Here is a 25,196-nt window from a genome sequence, read left to right on the forward strand (position 1 = left end):
TGGAAAGCTTGGAAGTACATTTTATGTTTGATGGCTATCATCCTTTTCAATCAGAATTTATTGCTTATGCTCTCCACCTTCCCCCCCATTTTTACTTTTGGTTCATTTTGGTTCTTAAAAACTTTTTTACAATCTCCCCTCCTGTCTCCCATGAAGTGGGTGGCATATAAAAAAAAGTGCAATTAATGCAGAGATTTAAGATGTGCCTTTGACATGTGTTTCCAAACGGCATCGCACTCCCCTGGTGGAATATTTGTCTCCTCCCGCTCTGCTGTTTATTTCCCCCAGGTGAGAAAGGACAAGAAAGCCGGGCAGCAATTCCACAGTGGAGGGTTTGCTTGGAAAATTCTCAGGAACAAATAACTGACAAAATAATACCCTCTGAAACTTAGGTCCTGTGGAGAATTATGATTCCATCGTTCAAAGACTCTTTTCTCTTGTACAAAAACATAGTTGGAAGCGGGTTTTAGCCAGTTCTTTCCTGAAGGCTCAAGTAACAACTGAAAGAAGAGATGTGACCACAGGTGCCTTCTTCACCCAGATGCATGGAAATGGGATGTTTACCTCCAGTTCCAGGCAGGAAGGAGGAGCTTGCAAAAGCGCTGACATTAACATGCAGACGGGGATCTGGCAGAGTTCTCCACCCTGCTTGCTAGCCACATCCCCAGATTTTTAGGACATCCATTAAAATCTTTGCCTTTGTTTCAAATTGTCCATAATTATCAACACCGTTTTAGAAATTAGTTCGGAAATTGGAAGATTATCCGTTCGATAAGAATACGTGGGCCAGCCCTGACCGGTTTGGCTCAGTGGAGAGAGCGTCGGCCTGTGGACTTAAGGGTCCCAGGTTCGATTCCGGTCAAGGGCATGTACCTTGGTTGCGGGCACATTCCCAGTGGGGGGTGTGCAAGAGGCAGCTGATCTATGTTTCTCTCTCATCGATGTTTCTAACTCTCTATCCCTCTCCCTTCCTCTCTGTAAAAAAATCAATAAATTATATTAAAAAAAAAAAAGAATACGTGGGCCTTGGGGCTGTCTTCCTTCAAATGAGTTATGGTTGACCTCGGGTCACTTTGAAGAGGCAAGTGCGGGTGCTTCCTAGTTCTGTGTGCATTTTAAAGGCATGGTAACACACTGACTATAATAGATAGCAGGTGCCAATAAGGGTTAAACGTACGCGTTTTTAAAACTGGAAACCGGAAGGTGCTTCGAACAGCAGAGTGCTGGTCTGGAAATGAGAGCCTGAGCTCTACTGCTGCCTTTCCATGATCTAGTACAGTAAGAACAGTGAGCTGGCCCTGACCGGTTTGGCTCAGTGGATAGAGTGCCAGCCTGCGGACTGAAGGGTCCCGGGTTCGATTCCGGTCAAGGGCATGTACCTTGGTTGCAGGCACATCCCCAGTGCGGGGTGTGCAAGAGGCAGCTGATCGATGTTTCTCTCTCCTCGATGTTTCTAGCTCTCTATTCCTCTCCTTTCCTCTCTGTAAAATATCAATAAAATATATTAAAAAAAAAAAAAAAGAACAGTGAGCCGTGTGCCCACTGCCACCCCAACCATTCACCCCCTTTCTCTGTGCAGGGAGGCTGATCCTGCCCAGGGCATCACCCAAACCCCCTGGCTGTCTGGTGTCCCGTTGGTCTTGGCCTCGAGATGACAGGTGGCAACACAGTAGGTGGTTCTCCCATGCCAGCCTTTGCCTCATCATTGTCTCTTCCCTTAACCTTGCCCACACCTTTCTAAGGTTTTTACATTGAAACTATCTGGAGTGGATTCTATTTTCAGCCAGGCCTCTCACCAATACAAATGGTAACCAGCGTTAGCCACGTGGAAATGGTGTGGAGCAGTGGGGTTGAACTCCCAACCTGTGGGACCACACCAGCCGGTCTAGATTCCTTTTGAGACTGCCAGTGGGGAGAAGCGGGGCAGACTGGCCGCGCCACGCCCGAGGTAGGCCTGCTGCTCTATCGTGAGAAGGGTCAGACCAGGGCCACTCCGGGGGCCCAGCCATTGCTTCAGAGGCTTGTATTCAGTTTTACCACCAAAGACAGTCATGCACTTGGACATTTGGGGATAAAAGAGCTTTGCTCACGACTCAATCAAAAAATTTTTAATGCCTTTTTTTTTGTTTTAAATAACAATTGGACAGGAAGGTGAAGAGATCCCACGATGGGGCAGCGAGGCCAGAGTCCAGGCTTCGTTCTGCTGGCAGCACTGTCCCCAGGACCTGGACTGAGCTGGAGTGTGCATCACAGCGGAGAAACCAGGAGCACCCGGGAGCAGAGGCGGCCCCAGGCGGCAATGACACCCTCAGCCTTTTACATCTATACACTCTATATACATATTACATCCAAGTAGGACAGTCACTGTACCATTTCCCAGGGAGACACGAAGCTTTCTGAGGCAGGCAGGCAGGGCACGAGGGTCAGGACGGACAACAGGAAGGGGCTGGAAGCGAAGGCGGTAGACAGGGAAAAGGGCAGCGAAAGTGCAGGCTGGGGCTGTGCTCACAGAAGCTGCAGGAGCTTGAGCGACTGTAAGAGGGCGCTGGGCTCCGCGGACGCCAGGTACTGGCAGCAGAGCCAGTCCTCCAGCTCCACCCCGCGCCTGCGGTCCACGGCCTTCTCGGCGAACTTCATCATCATCAGGGCGCGCTTCATGTCGATCCAGTTGTGCAGCGTGCTGCTCAGCGCCTCCTCCGAGGGGCCGCGCTGCTCCACCAGCTCCCGCCGCGGCCCCCACAGCAGGCACTGCAGCACCCGCTTGGCCTCCCCGATGCGGATGCGCTTGATGGGGTCAGCCTCCAGCAGCAGGTGGGCGAGCTGCTGCAGGCCGGGCGAGTAGAGGGACAGGGTGGGCAGGGGCGGCAGGTCTTCCCGCCGGTAGTCCTGCTCCCACAGCTGGGCCCGCACCTCGAATGGGTTGGGCTGGTGCAGCAGCTCGTAGATGAGGATGCCTGTTTGGAACTCATCGAACTTGCTGTACTGGGAGGCAGACACGATCTCGGGGGCCAGCCGGGCCTGGCTCTTTTTCTGCTGCAGGTTGGTGGTGCTGCCTGGCTTCTGCTTGGCCTTCAGGAAGTTGCTGATAATGAGCCGGGGCAGGTGCTCCTCGTTGGGCACCCCCTGACAGGTGGGGGCAGTTGGGGGGCTGGGGGTGACACTGGCGGGGAGGGTGGTGGAGGGGCCAGGGGCAGGACTAGCGGCAGGGGCAGTGCATGTGGTGGAGGGAGGGGCGCTGGTGGTGGCAGAGGAGGCGGGGGGGCCGGGGGAGGCCTGGGGGGTGCAGTGCACCAGCAGCAGGTTCTCCAGGCACAGGTCCCGGTGGATGACCCTGTGCTCCTTCAGGTGCTCCAGCCCGTTGCAGAGCTGCAGCAGCAGGAAGCACACGCGACGCTCGTAGGCCTCGGGCTCAGACCTGTGGCTGCCGGCCGAGTCCCGCACGAAGTCGGAGGCGGTCTGGTGGGGCACCTCGCGGGTGATGACCACCACGCAGTCCTGCTCCTGGGCGGGCGGCTGAGAGGGCGGGGCCGGCGCGGGGTCCTTGGGTACGTCTGGAGAGGCGAGCATGCTGGAGGGCACTGAGGCCACGAAGTGGCCGCAGTCCTGCTGGATGTTGAAGTGCACGGGCACAGCCGGGCTGCAGTAGGAGGCCACTTTGGGCTCGGGCGTTTTGCAGATCTGCGGGGAAAAGGAGAGGTAAGGTCAAGAGGGGGATCCGTCATCTGTTCAACAAACGGTGTTGGGATATTTGGAAATCCCCCCGTGAAAAGGTGAACTGAAACTTACTTCACGCCATGCACACAAATGAACTCAAAATGGTCACAGAGACTTAGGTATGAGGGCCCAAACATACAAATGTTAGAAGAAAACATAGGTGAGAATCTTGGGTTGAGCAAAGGCATCTGATACCATACCAAAAGCATCGTTCCTAAAAGAAAGAATTGGTAAGTTTGACCCCATCAAAATTCAAAACTTTTATGCTTTAAAATATACCTTTAAGAAAAAAGAAAGGCAAGCAATAGACTGGGAGAAAATATGTGCAAGACACATGTCTGATAAATGATTTGTATCCAGTTTACAAAAAAACTCGTACCACTCAGTTATAAGATAAACTTCCCAATGAAAAAGTAGGGCAAAGATATTAACAGGCATTTCACCAAAGAAATATGTAAATGACCATAGGCACATGAAAAGATGTTCAACATCATGAGTCATTAGGGAAATGCAAATCAAACCCACAGTGAGATACTGGCTGACGCCCACTGGAATGGCTGTAAGAAAAATGACAGACAATATCAAGTGTCTATGACGATATGGAGAAATGGGAACACTGATGTATTGCTGGTGGTTTGTAAAAACGGTGTAGTCACTTTGGAACACGGTTTGGCAATTTCTTAAATAATTAAAAGTAAAATGATCACACAACCCAGTAAGAGTGGGGTCCCTGAGCAACAACATACAGTGTGGCCCCCTGGCATTGGTAGGAAGACTTTCCTCTGCCCACAGCGTCAGCTGGACAGATTCTCAGGAAGCCAGATCAGAGCCGACACAGGCAGTCAGCCTTGCTGCCCACCCCTAGCACCTGAATGGGCAGCTACCTGACAGGGGACCTGCCTGACCATGGGGTACATCCTCTTGGGAACCTCAGGGGCAGATGCAGGCCCTAAGCTTCTGGGCCTTGGCCACGTTCTCTGAGGCCGTCCTAGCTTCTAGATCCAGGTACATAGGCACTGTCTACTAGCTGGCATGACCTGCAGGGCTGATTTCAATGAAACTGCTATGTGAGTCAGAGTAGCTGAAGGAAAACAGAAAGCTCTCCAGGTGCCAGGGAACCCAAAGGGCCAAAGGCACCCTCTGAGTGGAAAGTAGGAATAAGAAAACAGGTGATCTCAAGCTCCTCTGGGGAATCCCCACAACCGTCTCTTCAGCATCTTTTTGTACTAATGACAATGCCAGCCACCCGGGACCTTTAGCCGCACTAATCCTCATCGGATCACCACACAACTGGAGAGCCCTGAGCCAGACACCACGGGCCTCCAGTGCCCTGTAATTACACGGAAAGGAACTGACGATGGTCTGTGATCTCCTCTCCCAAAGCCTAGTGCACAGCCTCAGCCTGGCTTTATGGAAGGTAAGGAGCAGTGTCATCCCCAGAAGAAAGGCTTCTCCCATCCACCCAGAAAACTTCATCCTGCGGACAATCCCAGAATAACCCTTCGGGCTGCTGCGCGGCCCCACTCAGGTGACTATAATGGTCACAACGCTCACAGGTGCTGTTTTTAGAAGTTCCACAGCAAGCACTTTTCACAGAGATTTATTTATACTGCAGCTGTAGAACCCTTCTCAGCACGAAACCTGGGATAAAAAGAGTTCAGCCTCTTAGGAAACTTTTATCAACCTAATTGGGAAGCGGGGGAGGTAACACATTAATCTAGTAATTTCTCTGCTATAGGAGTGGAATAGAAATAAAAGGGAAGTGCATTTATCCCAGACATTGGTTCCATTATACCAGCAAACATGATTTTGGAATACCTTATCTAAAGAGCATTGTTGCAGGCTCTTTCTTATTCAACTGTCTTTAGCTTTTAAATGGCCGGCTTCTGCCCAGCCGGTGTGGTTCAGTGGTTGAACGTCGACCAATGAACCAGAAGGTCACAGTTGGATTCCCTGTCAGGGCACAGGTCCCAGTTGTGGGCTCGATCCCCAGTGTGGGGCATGCAGGAGGCAGCCGATCAATGATTCTCTCTCATCATAGATGTTTCTCTCCTGCTTCCTTCCTCTCTGAAATAATAATAATAATAATAATTATATATATATATTTACAAATAAATAAATACATGGCTGGCTTCTGGAACACTATTAACCTGAAGAAAATTTAGGGGAGTGGTCCTCACAAATAGTCTTGCATATAAATACCAACCACTGCGTATGGGCCGGCCTGCAGCGCTATCTCTGAGCATGTGGGAAACGCAGTGCTGATGTCTGGATCACTCCCTCCAGTGAGGGTATCTCAGCCACCTGGCCACCTACTGAACTCCTGCGTGTGTGAGGCACTGTGTCTACTTAGCCCTCTACACATCAAATCTCATTCAATCTCAAACCACCAAATGAGGTAGATGGTATTACAGAAGAGGAAACCGAGGGTCCAAGAGGTTCAATTTGCTCAAGATTATACAATGGACAAGAATTTGAGAGGTAAAGCATGGGCTTGAGAGTGCAAGAGACCTTGTTTTAAACATAAACTCTGCAAACACTGACAAGCTGCCAACGCGCCGGGTACTTGCAGCAGTTCTGTTCTGAGAAGTAGCCACACACACTGAATTAGCGAATAAAAAAACATATCTCATTAACAGATACTGTTGATTCATTAACATTGAACTCACGGCCAACAGCACTTTACCTCCTGCCCGAATGGAGCTGGTCTAATACTCTCCCAAAGGCACACCACAGCACTTAGGAGCGCTAGACAGGACCTCAGCGCTCAGCCTGGCCATTTAAACAGCAACATCAGCACCAACAAGCCCAAAAATGTGAAGAATGAGGCAGTAACTAGACCACGGAAAGGGCACTGTTGACAGTGAGAGGTGAAACTAGGTGGAGCGCCCCCTTGTGCTACCTCTGCTGGGAATTTGCAGATTGGGCGATTCAAATCCTCCCCCATCGGTGCATGTCCAGAAATGACCATGAAAATGCCGTATTTATTTGAGTTACAAATAAGTTTTAGCAGTGGATTCACAACATGGAATCCGTACAGTGAGGACTGACTGTATTTAACTCAAAGTCTGCCTTCTGCCCTGTGTATAGGGCAGTAACAGCTCCTTCCTCGCAGGCCACTGGGAGCATTCAATGACACAACACGGGTGTGGCTTTCAGCATGGGTGTGGCGCCCCGCCCAGGTGAGCAGTCGCTGGGAAAGGTTGCTATGGTGATTGCTCTGGCAGGTTTGGCTGCAGCCATGCTCAGTGCACACCCCAGAGCTGGTGTGTAGGTTATTGTACCAACCGGAGGGCGCAGCTGCCCGGGGCATGGGAAATGTTTCCAAGGATCCCCTTTCTCCAGGGTCTCAAAGGCCTGGGGCCCCGCAAACACTCCCAGTGGAGCGCTGACAGTTTGCACAAAGATGTAAATAAAGGAGCAGAGTCAGTGGCAACTGGGCTGGATGTGGTTCAAAAATCAGTGAGCGGGTCATCTGGCTGCACAGACAGCTGGGTAGAGGGACAGGACAGGAAGGGGGGCAGGAGGCTTCCTTTCCATCCCCATCTGCCCCACCCCCTCATTTCATTTTCAGGCGTCTGTACTTGGGTTTTTTGGCTCAAGACATTCACACAAACCTTTGATTCAGCTCACATTTCAAACGTTTTGTTGAGCCAAGTCTTACTTTAAACTTTGCAGCCTGGTCCTCATTCACTGTTGAGAATCTGGGCTAAGTCACGTCTGTTCAATAAGAAAAAAAGTCCCAGCCGGCTCAACACAGGTCCCTAATTACTCAACTGAAGCTCTAGGTGACTGAGGAATGAACCGGGCTTCGAAACCTCACACGCAGTTAATGGTTTTTCCCGGCCCTATACGCATGAGCGGGGCTACATACAGAGCAGCCTTCCTCTCCTTGCTGCTGCAAGTGCCGAGCCCGAGAACCAGGGCCCAGCATTAGTGGGAGCAGGTGCGAGCCGGCCTTTGTTCACAGGGCTCCCAACCGAGGCTCCTGCTCACCAGGCGCAGATGAAATGAGCTTGGCGACAGACAGGCTCCGGAAGGGCGACCCGCTCCCCCGCTCTAGGAGGTCCGACGACTGTACTCCCGTCTAGACCACGCAGCTAATGAGGTGGAACAGCTGCATGTGGGAAATGATGCTCCACACCCTGCCCGCCGCCCCCAGCACAAGGCCAGGCACATGTGCAAACGGATATTGTTGTACCCCAGTCTCTGAACATTTCAAGCTCTTCTCCAAAGCCCCTTCTCCACGGTACACTTGCGCTGCCAAGTGTCTGGCAAAATCCGATGGGGGACATGTGGGCCCCTCTTCCTTCAAAGACCAAGGCCTACATTACCTCCCCGTTTCCTCATGGTTTACTTTCCTACCGAAACGAGAAGCAACGCTTGCCTTTAACATCTTCTGGGGAAGCTGGATTTTCTGCACTGGTCTTCAGAGAATGTAACCGATTCTACATTATGACAGGAGGTTCTAGAATGCAAACTGCACGTTGCAGTCACGTGTATAGAACCCCAAACCCTGGCAGATCTTGTGCCAGGGGGCCCCTTGGTTCTTTGCAGTAGGGTCACATCGCTTTCCCCCTCTGGGCAAGAGGCACAAGGCCTCTTCTGCCAGGCTCTTTCCCTCTCACCATGGAGAGGTCAGCTGTCTCCTGACAGTGAAAGAGCGCCCAGGTCCAGCCCAGGAGACGAGGAGAATGACTGATGTACTTGAACCAGGAAGGCGGATGCGTAAGGAGGATTCACAGGTCCCTTTCTCAGGTTCACTGGGGCTAGTGACAGTGAACTTCTTAAAGGCGCCTCCATCCCCTTGGCGTTCAGGGATCTCACATCTACGTTCCTTTCATTGGGTGGATACAGACCCCTGGCTCCGGGCTGAAGGTGGTAAGGGGCTAATCACATTCAGCTCACTGGAGGATCCACCACTCCTTCCTCTACTGGATACAGCACCATCCCAATAGGAGGGGAAAGGCTGGCATTGTTTTTCTTCTTCTTCTTTTAATTGTGGTTGGGGGAGTGGCAGGGAAGGGACCTTACCAAGAGAGTAGCTGCTGGGGTTAGATATAAAGAGGCAATGAAGTTCCGAAGTCCACAGACTCTCATTCCTGACCTTTGTGTTTTCTTCCGTTTAGTGCCCGTCATCTGGACACGGCCCCTAGTCTTCCAGGGCCGTGATTTCTGCACAATAACTGGATCCTCCTAGCAGCCACCCCCTCCCTCATTTTTTCATAGGAAGGCAGCAAGCAATTGTATACAGTTCCTTGAACATAGAAATCAGCAGTTCCCAATCTATAATTTAGGGTGGTGTCACTAATTTCTTAAAAGGAAAATCTCAATGTAAAATTCATTGCCATTTTCCTTGGCTAATAATTGTAATCTTTTTAAAAATTTCACTCATAAGTAGGAAGCTGTCCCACCAAGGCTATGTAACATTAGTTCACTATTTACATTTTTTCTAACTGGAAGCAAAGTATCTTGGGACAGGTGATGGCAAAAGAGAGCTCAGGGTTCCCCTCCTCATTCCCAACCCAAAACCTACATTTATAGAAGGGCCGTAGACCCATCAGACATTCAAGGCACACTAAAAGGAGATGAAGGAAGAAGTCACACGGAAAGACTTGAGTCAGTGGCCAAGATCCAAATGGCCAGATGTGTGCAGATGCTCAACCAGCTGGCTTGGAACGCACCCTGAGAGAGCAGTGGGGTGTGGCAGCAACAGCCCTGATCCAGTGGCAAAGATTAAAGAGCTGTGTTACCTTGGACTAATCACTTAGCTTCTCTGAACTTCATTTGTCTTAACTGACATGATGGTAGCATAGGCTTTGTAGACTAGACTAGTCTCAGCCACCAGCTGACTATGGGCAAATCACTTAACCATTTTAAGCTTCAGATTCCTGTGAAACCTACCTACCCTGTGAGGATTCAAGGTCATGTAGTGAACGCAGCCAGAAAAGAGTCTAGTTGTATAGTGAATGCTCAGTCAATGCTCTTACCCTTATTGTTCGAGCTCTAACTCTCCTGGCTCTATCTGAAGGACAATACCCTAACTGTCTATCTTCTGTGCTAGATTGTAAGCTCCATAGGAACCTTATGTCCACCTCTCTATACTCAGATCTTGACAAAATACTTGGCCTCTAGTAGGCACTCAGTAAAAATCCACTGAATAAATGAAGGCACTCTCTGTTGCATTAAAAGGCAACTGCTATCTTAATCCAACGAGATCACCTAAGTTCATGCCTGGAAGCACAGAATGAATCATCTATTCATAGTACAAATCTCACTGCACCATGCCCTTCGCCAGGCAGAGAGTGAGATCACTCAGCATTAAGTGTTAAGAGGAAGCTTCGGACTCAGCCCTCCCCCTGAACCCTGGAGAGGCGGAGGGCTTGCTCCAGCCACCGTCCCGCCAAAGCCACACCAGCTGGCCGTGCTGCAGATTAGGAGGGTGGCACCTACTTTCACAGCGTAGGTGCTGCCGGGGTCCTTGGAGCAGGTGGCACAGTAGTAGATGGCATCCCCCGAGTCACAGCAGGGCTTGTTGCAGGTCAGCTTGAAGAGCGACCAGTTGTTCTCATTGAAGTGCATCCCCTTCTTCTGGCGGCCCATGAACAGGTCCTCACACTTGGCCACGAGGCGGACCAGGGACTGGGCGTAGAGCCCCACCAGCTTGGCGTGGGTGCCCTCCTTGCTGCTGATGCTGCTCAGCAGGCTGTGGAGCTGGAGCTGGTTGCTGCTGGTGGAGGCCTGGCTGGCTACGCTCAGCTGGGAGGAGGAGGCCGAGGGCACCCCCTTGCATTGGAGGTTGGGGCTCCCGCTGCCGCTTCTGCCGCCTGCCAGCCCTGGTGCTGGGACCCAGTGGCCATTGCCTTTGAAAGTTTTCTCCAGAGGCTCCGAAGAGAAGGCGTGATGGTGGCGGTTCCCGTGGCTCGAGGAGAAGCCGAAGTGGGACTCCTCATGCGCACGGACGTTGATCTCTGAGTGGCTGAGGTTCAGCTTGGGACTTGCTGCTCTCGGCTTGGGGGAGCCCTGGGTCCAGAAGAAGCCATCGGGTGAGGAGGCCGCCCGGCTCACTAACTTCTTCTGGGGGAGCGGTGGGGGCTGCAGGGGGCTGCTGTGGGACACATCCTCAGTGGAGCCCGAAGGGAACGGAACAGGAGCAAAGAGCTTCTTCCCACTGTTGGTGGGCGAGTGAGGCGGCTCAGACGATGGGCCTGAAATCGAGAAATAAATAGGCTGGAGGTCAATGCCATTCATTCCAGAACCCCGTGGGCTAGCATCTACCTACTACTTATCTGTCTGTCTATCTATCTACCCATCCATTCATCCATCTAGCTAGCAAGCTAGCTATCTCAAAGCGATTCATCTTATTTTTATTTACCTCTCGAAGTGACAATATCCACACAATGAAAACAATTTAAATGCAAAAACAGTGTACAGCCCTGGCTGGTGTGGCTAAGTGGACAGAGCATCGGTCTGCACACTGAAGGGTGATGGGTTCGATTCCTGGTCAAGGGCACGTACTGGGGTTGCAGGTTCAATCCCCAGCCCCAGTCAGGGTGCATTCAAGCAGCAACCAATCGATGTGTCTCCCTCACATTGATGTTCCCCACCCCCCCACCCCCCGCCCACTCTCTAAAAATCAATGGAAAAATACCCTTGAGCAAGGATTACAAAAACAAAAAAAACAAAACGGTGTAGAGTGCCAACGAAGTCTTCCTTCTACCCCGGCCCTCAGCACCCAGGCCCTCTCAGAGGAAACCACTGCGGCAATTTCTCATGCATCCTTCTTGAGATACGCCAATCAAACCAACAAACACCATGCCCACATTTACACGAAAAAGCAAGTCTGCCCACTGTATGTAATGGCTTTTCTTCACTCCATGCAACGTCTTAAAGATATTTCACAGCAGGTGTACAGATCTATGTAGTTCCATTTCACAGCTATCGATCATATGTCATCATATGCAAGTATCATAATCCATTTATCCAGTCCCCTCTTGAATGTCACTGAGGCTGCTTCCGATACTTTGCAAACAATGCTGCAACAGCAGCCACAAACCTGAACATGTGCAGTTTGGCTGGATTTTGTTAAAAAGTCAGGTTTATAGAGGGTACAATTTATCCACAGTAAAATTCCTCCCTTTTAGTGTGCTGTTCTAGGAGTTTTTTTTTTTTTTTAATTTTAATAAATCTTTATTCAGATTATTACAATTGTTTCTCCTTTTTTGTTCTAGGAGTTTTGACAAACACTGTGGTGGCTCGGGAGCAGGCCTGGCCCACAGATATTTAAGAAGGCACAGGAAGGTGATTTTAGTAAAAACAACAGCAGCAAAACAGATCGCAAGGGAAAGCTAATGTGTCCTGAGCCCACGGTCCCAGAGTGGTGCCCGGGGACACTGATTCTGGGGTTGGAGGAAGGTCCCCCATGGCCACAGGTCTCCATGGGGACGTTCAGAATCGTCCCGGGAGATGATGAAGGGCTGGCCCAGGCAGGGCGGAGACGGCACTTTACTTTCTGTGTCGATGTATAACGTGGCCGTTTTTCCGTGAAACAGGAAGCCAGGTGGGAAAATAACGTAAGGAAAAGCTGTGGGCATCGGAAACGGGAAAGGGCGAATTGAAATAAGCCTCATCTGTGTCATTCTAAGAACTGACTGGAAGATGCACCATTACTTTAATAACAGCTTTTAGGAGGTTAAAAACAACAACACATGAACTCTGTTCATAGATGGGAAAATGCACCCTGTAATCCTGAAGGTTAAAATGTGAAAGGAGTAGGGGTCTTGGATGGAAGGGAACGGGTACTTAGGCTGTGCACCCCTCAGTTAGTCCACGGGGCCACGTCACCTTGTGTGCCTGGACCACTCCCACCTTCGCAGCATGGCTAGGGAAGGAGGCACACGAACACAGGCCTGAAGCCTCTGTGAAAGGCCCCGAAGGAGGCAGACTCTCTGTTGGTGTTGTATCACCTCCCTTGGGTGTACATGACCTTTCTAATAGCCTTCTTTGAAAAATATTGGTTTTTTAATTTTATTTTTACAGAGAGAGGAAGGGAGAGGGATAGAGACATAGAAGCATCCATGAGAAACATCATCATCATCATCGATCATCGATCGGCTGCCTCCCGCATGCACCTTCTGGGGATCAAGCCTGCAACCCAGGCATGTGGCCTGCCTGGCAATCAAACCGGCGACCTCTTGGTTCTTGGTTCGACGCTCAACCGCTGAGCCATACCGGCTGGGCTCTACTAGCCTTCTATGCCCACACTGAGTCCCTCTCTGCTTTCTCCAACCCACATGGGGACAGAGTGGCCCCCAAGGACAAGCACGGGCACCAAGCCCTTCAGATCAACACTGGGTCTCTGACTTAGGGTGCCCCATAGGGAGGAGGGACCCTCTCAGGAGCAAGATGAATGACCACGTCCTCAGGGCACACCTTGCCCTGGGCAGGGTGGATGCTGACACCCATGCCCCAGCCTCACTGCCACCCAGACACCCCCCCACAGTGCGTAGCAGCCCTGAGGGCAGCGTTCACAGGAGCACAGAGCTGGTGCACACTGCGTGTTGAACACAGGAGCTGGGAACCAGCAGGCTCATGCCAGAGAAGCTGAGCGAGGCTGTCAGGGCCCACGCCCACCATCTGTCACCGGGCCCAGGAGGAGGACAGGATCGTAGACAGTGTCCCTACCCACCTCACCCGCTGGCTGTGTCAGGCGGGGCCCCGGCTGAGTGACTTCTGTCCCTTCCAACAGGCCCAGGTTAATTATAAACCAAGCAACAGCGGCACAGCGGGACCAGCCCACTTCACACACCTGTGTACACTCTCCCTTCGACAGTCCGAATGGGGCACACGGGAACCTATCGGAGAGGAGGGACAGCCTATGGCGCTGGTCTCCGCAGCTGGAACCCTGGCGTCATAGGTCCCCACCCCACGCTCCCCGTGAACAAGCTTTTCTCCTCCAAGGGCTGGGTCAGCAGTGGGGACAGACGAAGGCTGGGTCACTTCCTCCCTCCTTCCTCGAGCAGCACAGGCTGGGAGGGGAGGATCGCTTACTAACTCCCAGGCTACAAAAGGGAGGAGCAAGACTCCTTAGTGTAGGCCTCTCACAGGGCCCTGAGCCTCAGCCACCACGCACCCAGGTGATGAGCAAGAAGGGGCTGAGCGGAGCCATGTCCCTTCCCAGCCTTTCACATTCTGGATAGCAGAAGCCTGCCCCATCGAGCTGCTGAATCCTCAATTAATTTATTATGAAAATGCAGAAGAGCCTGGCTGGAGTGGCTCAGTGGTTGAGTGTCGACTTACGAACCCATCAGGAAGTCATGGTTTGATTCCTGGTCAGGGCACATGCCTGGGTTACGGGCTTGATCCCCAGTAGCGTGCAGGGGCAGCCGATCAATGATTCTCTCATCGTTGGTGTTTCTATTTCTCTCTCTCCCTCTCCCTTTCTTTCTGAAATCAATAAAAATATATTTTAAAAAACACACACAGAAGATGGGGGATGAGGAGAGAAAGCAGAGTGTGATGAGAATCCCCAGTACATGCTTTAATGAGCGCCTCCAGCAACAGGGACAGCCTGCCTCTGCTCAGGACTCCTGGTCCAGTCCAGCGACTGGGGAGGTTCTGACAGATCAGTCCCTAGTCCCCTCTGTCAATCTTGTGCTTATTTTATGCCCCAACCCTTATTGGCTTTTCCTTGCTGCCTTCCTTGTGAGGGTCTCCTTGATGCCTCCACACGCCCCTTCCTGCCTCTGCTCTGCTCTGCGGGATGAACCGTAACCAGCTGTCGACCCCCGCCCCGCCGCCGCCCCGGCCGAGTTTCCTCATTTAAAAATGGACTGGATGGCATTGCCGCGAAGGCCCCTTCCAGCGCCAATAGTCTATAATTTCAGCCACTCCCTCCATCTCGACTGCTCCTAACATGCACTTTGTCTCAAAGCTGCCCCTGAAATAAAATACCTCTCCGCAGATGGCTATGCTGCTCAACCTTTCCCTCCCTATCTCTTCCCACAGCTGCCGATGGTGAACGCTCCAATCTGTAAGGACAGCAGGAATCTTTAAAAAGCATATCTGCACGCTCTTCTTCCATAGACTGCCAGAGAGAATCAAGTGGCTCTGCTTTAGCACAGAAACTAACTCGTGTGTCAGGCAATGGGAAGGCAAGAGTGCTCTCTGGCTTCCCGGGGGACTGTGGGGGCTGAGCTAGGCAGCGGCTTCGATCAGACTCATATCCCATGACCATGTAGGCAAGGGTCAGACTCATATCCCATGACCACGTAGGCAAGGAGTGCTGGGTAATAGGAGGAGGTGTGGCTTCAAGGACCAGCGTGTGGGCTGGTTCGTTTTCCTGTATTTCTTAGACACTAATGTTTATCGCCCAACAATCCCCGCATAAAGTGCAAAATAATCAAGAGGATGGTGCTGCAGAAGGACACTCCCCAACCAGCCACTTCCCGGCCGATGTCAACAACTGTACCTCCAAGGACCTCTCAGGTGTGTGGGCTCACGGCCCACCTGAAGTGTGCACTTTGCCCGGAGAGCGGGGCATCACATGGGCATGCTGTGCTTTTCGTAGGCGGAGAAAAAGCACTGCCTACTGCTGTAGCAGGCACACCACCTTCCGACCTGAGGCACCCTTCGGAACGCAGGGGTCCTTGAGGCTGCTCTCCAGATGTGGAACCGGAGCAGGTGAGAAGACCACAGTTCACCCTGATAGCCCCTAGGCACCCCAGGGCCCCATGGCGCCTCAGCGGTTGATATTCTTCGGGCGATCCTGAAATAGATGCCAGCAGGCGGCCCTTCTCGAGGAAACTGGCCACTCCACCAGTAGCTGTCTTCTAGGGACTGGGCCGCCCCTAAAGACCCGCTCAGACTCTGTCATTTTCTTGACTCTTCTGTGGGGAGCCTCCTCCCAAGCCAGCAGCTAGAGCCGGACTATTCGCAGCGGCTGCCACACTCTGTGTTTAGAAGAGCCGAAGAGAAGAGGGAGCACACAGCCTCCACACCTAAAATAGTTCCGGAATTCACAGCAAACCACTGGTTCCGAAAATGGTGTCTAAAATCATCCTGAAAAACTGGGGCCAACAGCCATATTCCTAGGACTCAGCTCCAAGGGCACAGGAGATGGATTCAAATACAGGCACACCTTGAAAGACGGTGGGTTTGGTTCCAGACCACCGCAATAAAGCGAGACTTGCAATAGAGCGAGTCATGATCCTTTTGCTGCTGGTGGTGATAGTGGCGGGTGGGGGTGGGGGGTATCTGGCCTTCCCTTTGTAAAAAAAAAAAAAAAAGCAACATCTGCAAAGCCCAATAAAGTGAAGCACCGTAGAATGAGGTATGTCTCTATGTCCTGGTTTTATACTGGCATTAGATCACTCCGTTTCCAAATTCTGGCTTACAATCGGGGTAAAAAGGGGGTGAAAATGGAAAATACTTTTCTGAGAAGTCTGCCTACATCATAGTTACATCAATGTAGGGTGTTTTTTTGTTTGTTTGTTTTTTTAAATAATTTTGCATGCTAATTGGGCCAGAGAGCCCCAAATCCCAGCTCCTGAGTTTTCCTACCAATTTCTAATTCTGCATGTAAAGCCAGGGGCCGACTACAGAGAACACCTCCCATCTTTAGGGAAGAGAGACTGTTTCCTGTGGGAAACTACCCATCACCCATGGTGCACTGGGTGGGATCTTCAAGGAATTTAGGGGGAGGTATATCAGTTATGTCATTATAGTTAGAGAGAAGAGACATCAGGATTTCAATGGTCAGGCAAAGCAGCTTAACCCCTTTGCAGGAATGCAGGCCAAAAGTTCAAACCGAGTAGGGCTGTGAGTTTTTCCTTATTGCAGGGTCCTTCTCTTGCTGGCTTTTAATAGGCACTTTCATTGTTCTCTGCAGACAAAATGAGAGCTGAGCTTAAGGAGGAAGTGGTCAGTCCAGTTTCGAGCCTTATGAATGAACACGGTTGGGCTTCCTCGGTGCACAGCTCTGCCTTCTTGTAGCAGCTGGGCCAGAGCAAGTGTGGAGGCAAAGGACAGAGTCCCAGCAAAGAGTCCCCAAGCTCCAAACCTGAGCTCCTGTGACTGACTACCCTCCAACTTCCAGGAAGGTAAAGCAAATGGAACTTCCTTTTGCTCAAAAACTTGGGACTATCGCTTTCTTCTTTTAAAATGAGGATCATACGCCCTAACCGGTTTGGCTCAGTGGATAGAGCGTCAGCCTGCGGACTGAAGGGTCCCGGGTTCGATTCCGGTCAAGGGCATGTACCTTGGTTGCGGGCACATCCCCAGTGGGGGGTGTGCAGGAGGCAGCTGATCGATGTTTCTCTCTCATCGATGTTTCTAACTCTGTCCCTCTCCCTTCCTCTCTGTAAAAAATCAATAAAATATATTAAAAAAAAAAATAAAATGAGGATCATACATTGTATAGCTGGAAATGGCTGTATAGATTTATCCATTCATCAGTCAGTATTTGTTGAGCATCTATTCAATAAAAGGCACAGGGAACAAAGCAGATGGAGAAAATCTCTCCATGCCCTGCAGCTCTCTCCAGCCCCTCAGGTTCAAGGTGAGAAAACCACAGCCATCTGTGTAGGCACCTTGCCAGTTTCGCACAGGAAGTAGCAGTCTTGCAGGATTCTGCCAAACCCTTTCCCCACCCCCAGAAGATGCGAGGGGATGGGGCCAGGGAATGTTCTAGCCTCACATGTAATTTTTTCCTCCAGAGGAAAATTGTGCAACCTCTTGTTTGGTCCCACAGTCTGAATAGTCTCGACTCTGAACATTTAAAAAAAAAATAAAGAAGCAAGCAACAAAGCATTCCTTTAAAAGGAATCCTGCTTTTTCAAGAAGGTAGACGTGGTCTGAAAATGGAAGCATGTTATTAGCATTTTACAACTGGATGGAAAATGTGGCATTTGTGAGGAGTCTCTCTGGACCACTTAATCATCCCAAGAAACAATAATCAAGACATGAATGCAATTTACATGCAAAAGAGACACACTGTCTCGGTTTGGAAAAAGGGCTCACGGAAAACATGCCATGCCTACAGCACAAGTGCGCCTTTCCATCCCTGTTAGAACACAACCATTAAGGGTTTTCTTCCAAATTAACAGTAAAATTAAAAGTTAGCTCAGAGCCCTTTTACACGCTGTTGCTGAAAGTGCAAATCGACATTTTTAAAGGCTAATTCGGTAACATCTATTTAAAACGCATATATATTTTGACACATCAATTCCTGCTTGTAAGAATTTATCTTACATATATGTCCATGAAATTATTTCACTGGATCTTACTGTAGACTTGTAAGGAAAATAAACTAAACATGCATTGATAAGGGAAGGGTTTATTTCACCGATTCATACAATGAAAAACTAGGCAGCATTAAAAAAAGTGAGGTAGATCTAGAGGTTGTGATTTAAAAGACGTCAAGATATATTAAGAACAAAAATGCATAGGAATAAAGTTTATAATATTTAAAACATGGATAAAAATTTCTGAGCTGATACAGAAAAATATGTTCAAGGCGGGGGTGGGAGCTGCGAGGGGGGTGTCTGGACACTGTGACTGTTCATTCCATACCTTTCTCCATTGTTTTACTTTTCACCATAGACCTGTGCTGACTTTATTGAAGTAATTATATATATTTCAAATGCAGCTTGAATGGATATAGTTTAAACAAAGATGAAGCTCCAGCCACAATCTTAAACACGAGTATTCTTTCCTTTGAGATATCTTCTTTATCCTTCGGTGACTGATCTCCCAGCACAGAACCCATCAATTTAGAATCAAGTGCTTTAACAAGCCTGTTTAATGGTCTGAAAACACACTATTTGTAGCTAGAGATTTTTAGATGCCCTTTTCAAGACCACCTTTATTTTTGTTTATTTTAAAATGAATATGTATTTTTTAAAATTTAAATACTTTTTTGTTTGAAGTATTACATATGTCTCCTTTTTCCCCCATTGTCAAGACCGCCTTTAAAAAAATATTATTTCTGTCCAGCCAGCAGTTAAACGCCAACCCAGGAACCCAGAGGTCACCGGTTGGATTCCCAGTCAGGGCACATGCCTAGGCTGCAGGCTCGATCTCCAGTAGGGGGCATGCAGGAGCCAACTGATCAATGATTCTCATCCTTGCTGTTTCTATCTCTCCTTCTCCCTTCCCCTCTGAAATCAAAATAAATATATTTTAAAAAATACTATTTCTTCTCAGATAACAGCCTGAGTGGGGAGCAAAGGCTCAGTGAAGGTCAGGCTGCCACTTATTCTGACTGATGTCTGATCTTTGTGGACTTGCTGCCTCTCCCCCTGACAGGTCCTCCCACTCTCTCCATCACCTTCCTGGCTCGATTTCCGCTGTAGCACCTACTGCCATCTGACACACTGGCTACTTCACTCCTTTATCTTCCTCACTGTCCACCTCTCCCCACTAGAATGGGAGCTCCATGAAATAAGGACTGGACATTTTGGGGTGGGGGTGTCACTGCTATATCTTCAACATCTGGAATTGTACTCAGCACACAGTTTACATTCAACAAATATCTATCAAATTAATGACTGAATTAATATGTATATTTTAAAAATCTACCTGGCATTATTATTGAGAACAACAAGCTGTCTACTGTCAAGATATTTAATTAACTTTCTGTATCTTTGGTCTGCTATCAAAATACGAATACTGACTCTGCCTTGGTACAAACCTTCATGAGATTTATAACTGTGTTCACTGTATAATTAGACCTCTTATCTAGTGTTTGTGCCTACAGTTTCAGTTCAATAAAGCACTCTCTAATCTTCTGGACTATGGGAACATGACATCCATTGATGCTTATTAAACTGCCGAACTGAATTTTGTCATCCTAAACCAGAAAGGAAATCATCTTAGCAGCATATAAGGTTTGCATATTTAAAAGTAACCATTTGGCCCTAGCTGGTTTGGCTCAGTGGATAGAGCGTCAGCCTGCGGACTGAAGGGTCCCGGGTTTGATTCCGGTCAAAGGCACATGCCCAGGTTGTGGGCTCAATCCCCAGCGGGGGGCATGCAGGAGGCAGCTGATCAATGATTCTCTCTCATCATTGATGTTTCTCTCTCTCCCTCTCCTTTCTTCTCTGAAATGGATAAAAATATATTTAAAAAATAAATAAAAGAAACCATTTGAAGCACAGGCGTCTTCTGAAGACCATTTCACTTAGCCGATCCCTTCCCCTCACCCACCCACCACTCACTGCCGATGAGCTTCCCTGGCAGCATTCACAGATCTGTCCTGACACGGGCCCTCTGTCCCTCCCGCACCAGCTTAAACAACTGCTTAGACGGATTCTTCCTTCTACTGAGTTGACTCACTGTTCAACGGAACTGCCCACATGGACAAATGGGATAACAGATGTGCTTTGAGGAGCATGAAATGCGATACAAGCAGAAAGACATAAAGTTAATATTGATACAAAAATATGTGTAAACATATTTAGACAGACTTGTTTAAAAAATGTGACAAAGTTATTGATTACAACTGTTTGCTTTTCTTATAAAATTTAAGACTTTTTTTTTTTTTTTTTTTTTTTTTTTTATCACAAAGCCTGAATAGGAGAAATCTAACTTTAACCATGATTCCTGATGTGCTTCCAAGCTGCTACTATGATATGGCCTGGAATGACTTCGTGCTGACCTCACTCTGGCCAGCCTAGACTGTGGGTGCGAAGTCAATGCATCGTTTTCATTAGTGAATTCCTACTGTCAGAGTAAGTATAGAGTGAGTCTAACTGTATATTATGTCAATATATAATATTAGAGGTAGACATTATACTCTGGTTTCAAGGATCTTCCGCTTGAACTAATTCTACCTCTCCTATTAGTAATAGGAGGCACGAAGGGTTATATCTCGGATATGCAGTAAAAGTGAGTAAAGACTCATGGGACTGAAAGAGAATTATTCAATAACAGCCCTAAAGCAAGCGGCCTTGGTTAGTGATGAGAAGCTGAATGAAGGGCTTCTCGCATTTCATGACCAGTGGTTCTATATATTCTCTGGATTGATGCTTAAGGAATGCTAGAAGGAGAGAGAGAGAGAGAGAGAGAGAGAGAGAGAGAGAGAGGGAATGAGACAGTGCCCCTTTGGTCTCTTGCCAGTTTCAAAGCATGGTTCTGGGGGCAGAGCCATACATAGGAGCAGTAGTAAGAAATAGTTTGCTTTAAGGATACTTTCTTGTGGATCTGGGAATCCAAATTCTGAAGTGCATTTCCATTGAATAACTGGATCATAATAGAGGAATAATCATAACCTTATCTTCCTACACAGACCTTAGGAGCTCCGAGAGCAAACGTCATGATTTGCTGGTTCTGAGAAGCAAAGAGTTGAGGCCATTAAGTCCAGCTCTCATTAACACGAGCTGGCAGGTGGCCGATGAGGGCTCCACCACAGAATTGGTCACATCTCAAGAGAGCGGGTCAGGGCTGGCCAGCACAGGGACTCACGGTTCACGAGCCCGACCCAGCCCTCTGTGGAATAATCTGTCTTGTGGAATGTTTGCACAATGGGATGGGAAAAGGAAAATGATAGAAGCCCAGGAAAATCTGCAGAAAAAGAAAATCCTCTTTGGTCACATCCCACTCAAATCAAGGCTAAGATATTTCCTGTTTTTAAGTTAGAGCTATCAGAAGTTTCCCATCAGAACACACCACAGACTGACTTGTAACACATACTTTTGCCCTAGTGGTACTCATCTTTTAGATAGAAAAATGTTGGTGACAGTAACTTTTCAATGGAACTCTCTACTCTGAAAATGCCTACTGACAAGCAATACTTCCACAGGAGTGAGAGGGGAAGTCATGTTGGCACATGTCGAAACCTAACATGCTACAGCCAAGTCCAAGAGAAATGCAGTAGAGGACACACACAAAAAGTGTTGAAAGGATGAGAGGTTTTAATACTGCCCATCACAACTACAGAAAAACAAGAGTTCCTTTTCAGAAATATACCCAATCAGGACATACCCACACATTATGCCTTAGAGCTTTATCCAGAAAGTGGAATGGATAGCAGCCTAATGAAGCCTGCATACTTTTAATTCAATAGACATTTATGTAAACACCTGCTGTGTCCAAGTGCGTGCATGGGAACACATGTGAGTGCATGCATGCACACAAGAGAGCTCCAGGTAGGGGGAGGGAGAGAGAAAGAGCAAGAGGAACACAGAGGGTTGCCAAGAAAGAGAAAACTGTGGTTGGCATGTACCCAATCCCAAGAACTAATCCCGAGGACAGAAATGGAGAGCAGGCATACACAGAGGTGGCTCATTACCCAAGGAATTAGGAATCTTTCAACATGCTTTCAACTTCTGCCTCCTCCCATCTTGTTGCCAGGCGATGCACAGTGTATAACTGGAGAGTGCAGTATGGGATGAGGCACCCTGCCATACATTCACTAGGGAATTAAAGTCAACTACTCCTTGGTAGAGTCTACTTCATGGGGAAAGCAGGGCCCAGAAAGTAGTCTAGCTCAGTGCCGGGGCTGACCGGCAGACCCTGAGTGATGGATGAATAGATTACTCTGACACACGTTTCTGTGAAAGAGAGGCTAAGGGGCTGTTTTGCTTTAGCAGCAAAAAGCCTTGTTCACCTGCCTCCTTAGGCTTTTATTGTCACAACAGCTTGAACTAAAATTAACCTCTAGATACAATTAGCAGGGTGAGCATCCTTGAGAAAGCACCTGCATCTGTAGTGTCTTTCATACAAGGACGTTTTGAAGTCTAAATGTAAAGATTCTAGTAAAACACCCGGGGTGGTGGGGAGGGGGTCAGACTTGTTTGGAAAAGTCAAGCCAGGAGCTGCCGCCTTCAGCAAGGTCTCCCAGAGGCCTCCGGCCTTGCAGACTTTCTAACCAAGTCCCGTGCTTCCCCATAGCTCAGCTCTTCTAAATTCTGGCAGTTAACCTGGGCCTGGCCTTACAGACTCAGGAGAATCTAAGCCTCCCTGTCAAGGTCAAGTCTGTTACCTCCATCACTGCCGGTCCTGGAGTCCGAGGCCAGGCTGTCTGTGGAGCCCGTGGTGAAGCTGACGTGGACGCTCCTGAAGGATGGGCTGAGGCTCTCTGCGGAGCCCTGGCTCACTTTTTCCAAGTCAGAGCTGCTCTTGTTCATTTTTAAAAGGTGCCTGAAAATTTTGGAAGAAACAATGAAAGTGATTAATTTAGTTTCAAGTAAAAAACCAAGTCGATTGACCATGAACGCACTATGCTCACTCTTGAAACCTGACCTATGCCAGCGAGTTTTGAAAAAATGATTTTGGGAAGAGAGAACAGGGGCTCCTTTGAAACCGTATGCACATACATGGCAGGAGATTTCTTGGGTGGTTAGGAGAGGTGAGTGTATTAAATTTAGACAAATGCCAAAACCATGATTTGGGAGCAACTGCCTTCATATTCTGACCTTGTCTTCTAACACATTTATGTCATCTATTATATCCTGTGCAACAACTCTACAAAGAAAAATAGAATATTATCATACAAGCCAATGTATAGAGATAGAGACTGGATAGCTTTTGCAAGATCACAAAACAAGTGAATTGCAACTCAAGACTGAAAACATAGGATTTCTTTTTTGCCTGGTACTCTCTTGACATAGCTTCAAAGAGTCTAGGTTGTTCCTTGGAGTTAAGAGAAACTTCATTTAAAATTTTTTAAATTTTTATTTTTTTAAACATTTTTTTATTTTTTAAAATATTTTTTATTGATTTTTTACATAGAGGAAAGGAGAGGGATAGAGAGTCAGAAACATCGATCAGCTGCCTCCTGCACACCCTCTACTGGGGATGTGCCCACAACCAAGATACATGTCCTTGACTGGAATTGAACCTGGGACCCTTCAGTCCGCAGGCCGACGCTCTATCCACTCAGCCAAACCGGTAAGGGCTCATTTAAATTTTAACCAGACTTCTAGTGCAATGCCTAGACAGAACCATGTTAACATAACCCTTATTCCAGAATTATGGAATAAATCTGCCCTTAGGCTTCCTATGAAATCTTTTTGTTGCATTTCTAAAACAACATTACCAACATATCAGGGACAGGAATACCAAGTTCACAACAAAGGACTTCGCCTTGGAGAAAACAGTTCCATTATTAGGTAGGGTGTTTAGTTTATTGATTCCTCCTTCCCTCTTTTCAAGGGCTACATGAATATTCACTCTGACCTGACATTTTCACCACAGAGTGAGACAGAGTCCAATCAATCCAGGTCCTTCCCTGCGGGTGGTAACCCAGATTTGTCTGAACTGATATTTCCTGATGACATTCTTGCTCCCCGACAGCAGATCTATATCTCAATATCTGCTGTAGGAAATATACAATGCAGGATTGATTTGGCATCAGAACTGCCTTATTTAATGCATGTGACCTTACAGTCAAAAATGTGTTGACTGTTCTTTGGCTCAGCATGGCCAGGCCCTGTGTTGCTCTTCATAGTCACTGGAATCCTTTGTTCATTAACAGAAAAGTTCAGAGAAAGTATGTTTGCTACCAAAAAAAGTGCTTTCTAGAAACATCTCTCTCTCCATCTTCAACCCTGAGAACCACCACGAAACATGTTTTTAAAGCTGTTAAATAGAAGTGTGACATTGATGGCAATATTATGATTAATAGCATTTTTATATTTCAATGTCACTGTAGGAATCTTGGAGATATCAAATCCTTAGGAAGGGCTATGGTAAAATACAATCATAGAGGTTTCCTACAATATTTTTATCCTCATCAGATCCATCATAATGGCTTCTTAGATGAAGCCAAAATAAGAAGGTGTGAAGAGCAAGAACTCCCTAGTGTAGGAGAGAAGCCAACTCTATGGCAGCCCAACTACTCCGACCCCTCAGAGTGCTCTCTGCTGTCTCTTGGGTCTTCAGGCCCAGAAAATTGCCAAGAGAGAAATTCCAGCACCATAGCTGTTGAGCTGACATAGCCCCCATTCCACAAACTTAAGAAAAACACTCAATGACATGTATATAAATAGATAAAACTAAAAAATACACAAGTGTATGTATGAGTACACACACACACAATTATTTAAAGTAATAGCAGTCATTGAAAGAAAAGAGGGAACTCAATGAGGGAACTCCACAGGGTGGAATCTGTGTCTGTATTTATAATAAGCTCCCAGGGGAGGCCCTACACAATATGCTTCAACACCAAGTGCATGGTTGCTGGGAGTGTTGGTCAATATTCTTTATCAGGTTAAGGAAGTGTTTCTATCCAGATTTTTGAAGTGTTTCATATTCTTAAGTCATTTATAGTTATTGAACTTGATCAAATGTTTGTTCTACATCTACACAAAAATCATTGTTTCCCCTCCTTTATTCTGTTCATGTGATGAGTCACATTAATAACTCGCACACTTTGCATACACTTAATTTACTACACATGGCTGGATTCAGTGTGACTAATATTTAACTGAAGATTTTACATTTACATTCAAATGTGAGGTTAGCCCACAATTTTTCTTTCT

At 48.1% G+C, this 25,196-nt stretch overlaps 1 protein-coding gene across 1 annotated transcript in view; it reads right to left on the reverse strand.

Moving 5' to 3' along the window:
- Positions 1-2,093: 2,093 nt before the first annotated feature.
- The window catches only part of PRAG1 (PEAK1 related, kinase-activating pseudokinase 1), a 53,870-nt gene continuing 30,767 nt past the window's right edge, over positions 2,094-25,196 (reverse strand). Inside the window, exons 4-6 of the mRNA XM_080661375.1 lie at positions 22,697-22,854; positions 10,168-10,922; positions 2,094-3,678 (exon numbers count right to left, since the gene is read on the reverse strand). Of these exons, the coding sequence (XP_080517501.1) occupies positions 2,506-3,678; positions 10,168-10,922; positions 22,697-22,854 (2,086 nt within the window). The 3' untranslated portion in view covers positions 2,094-2,505. The remainder of the gene's footprint in view (positions 3,679-10,167; positions 10,923-22,696; positions 22,855-25,196) is intronic.

This window comes from Plecotus auritus, assembly GCF_963455305.1.
Source record: "Plecotus auritus genome assembly, chromosome: 3".
Lineage (NCBI taxonomy): Eukaryota > Metazoa > Chordata > Mammalia > Chiroptera > Vespertilionidae > Plecotus > Plecotus auritus.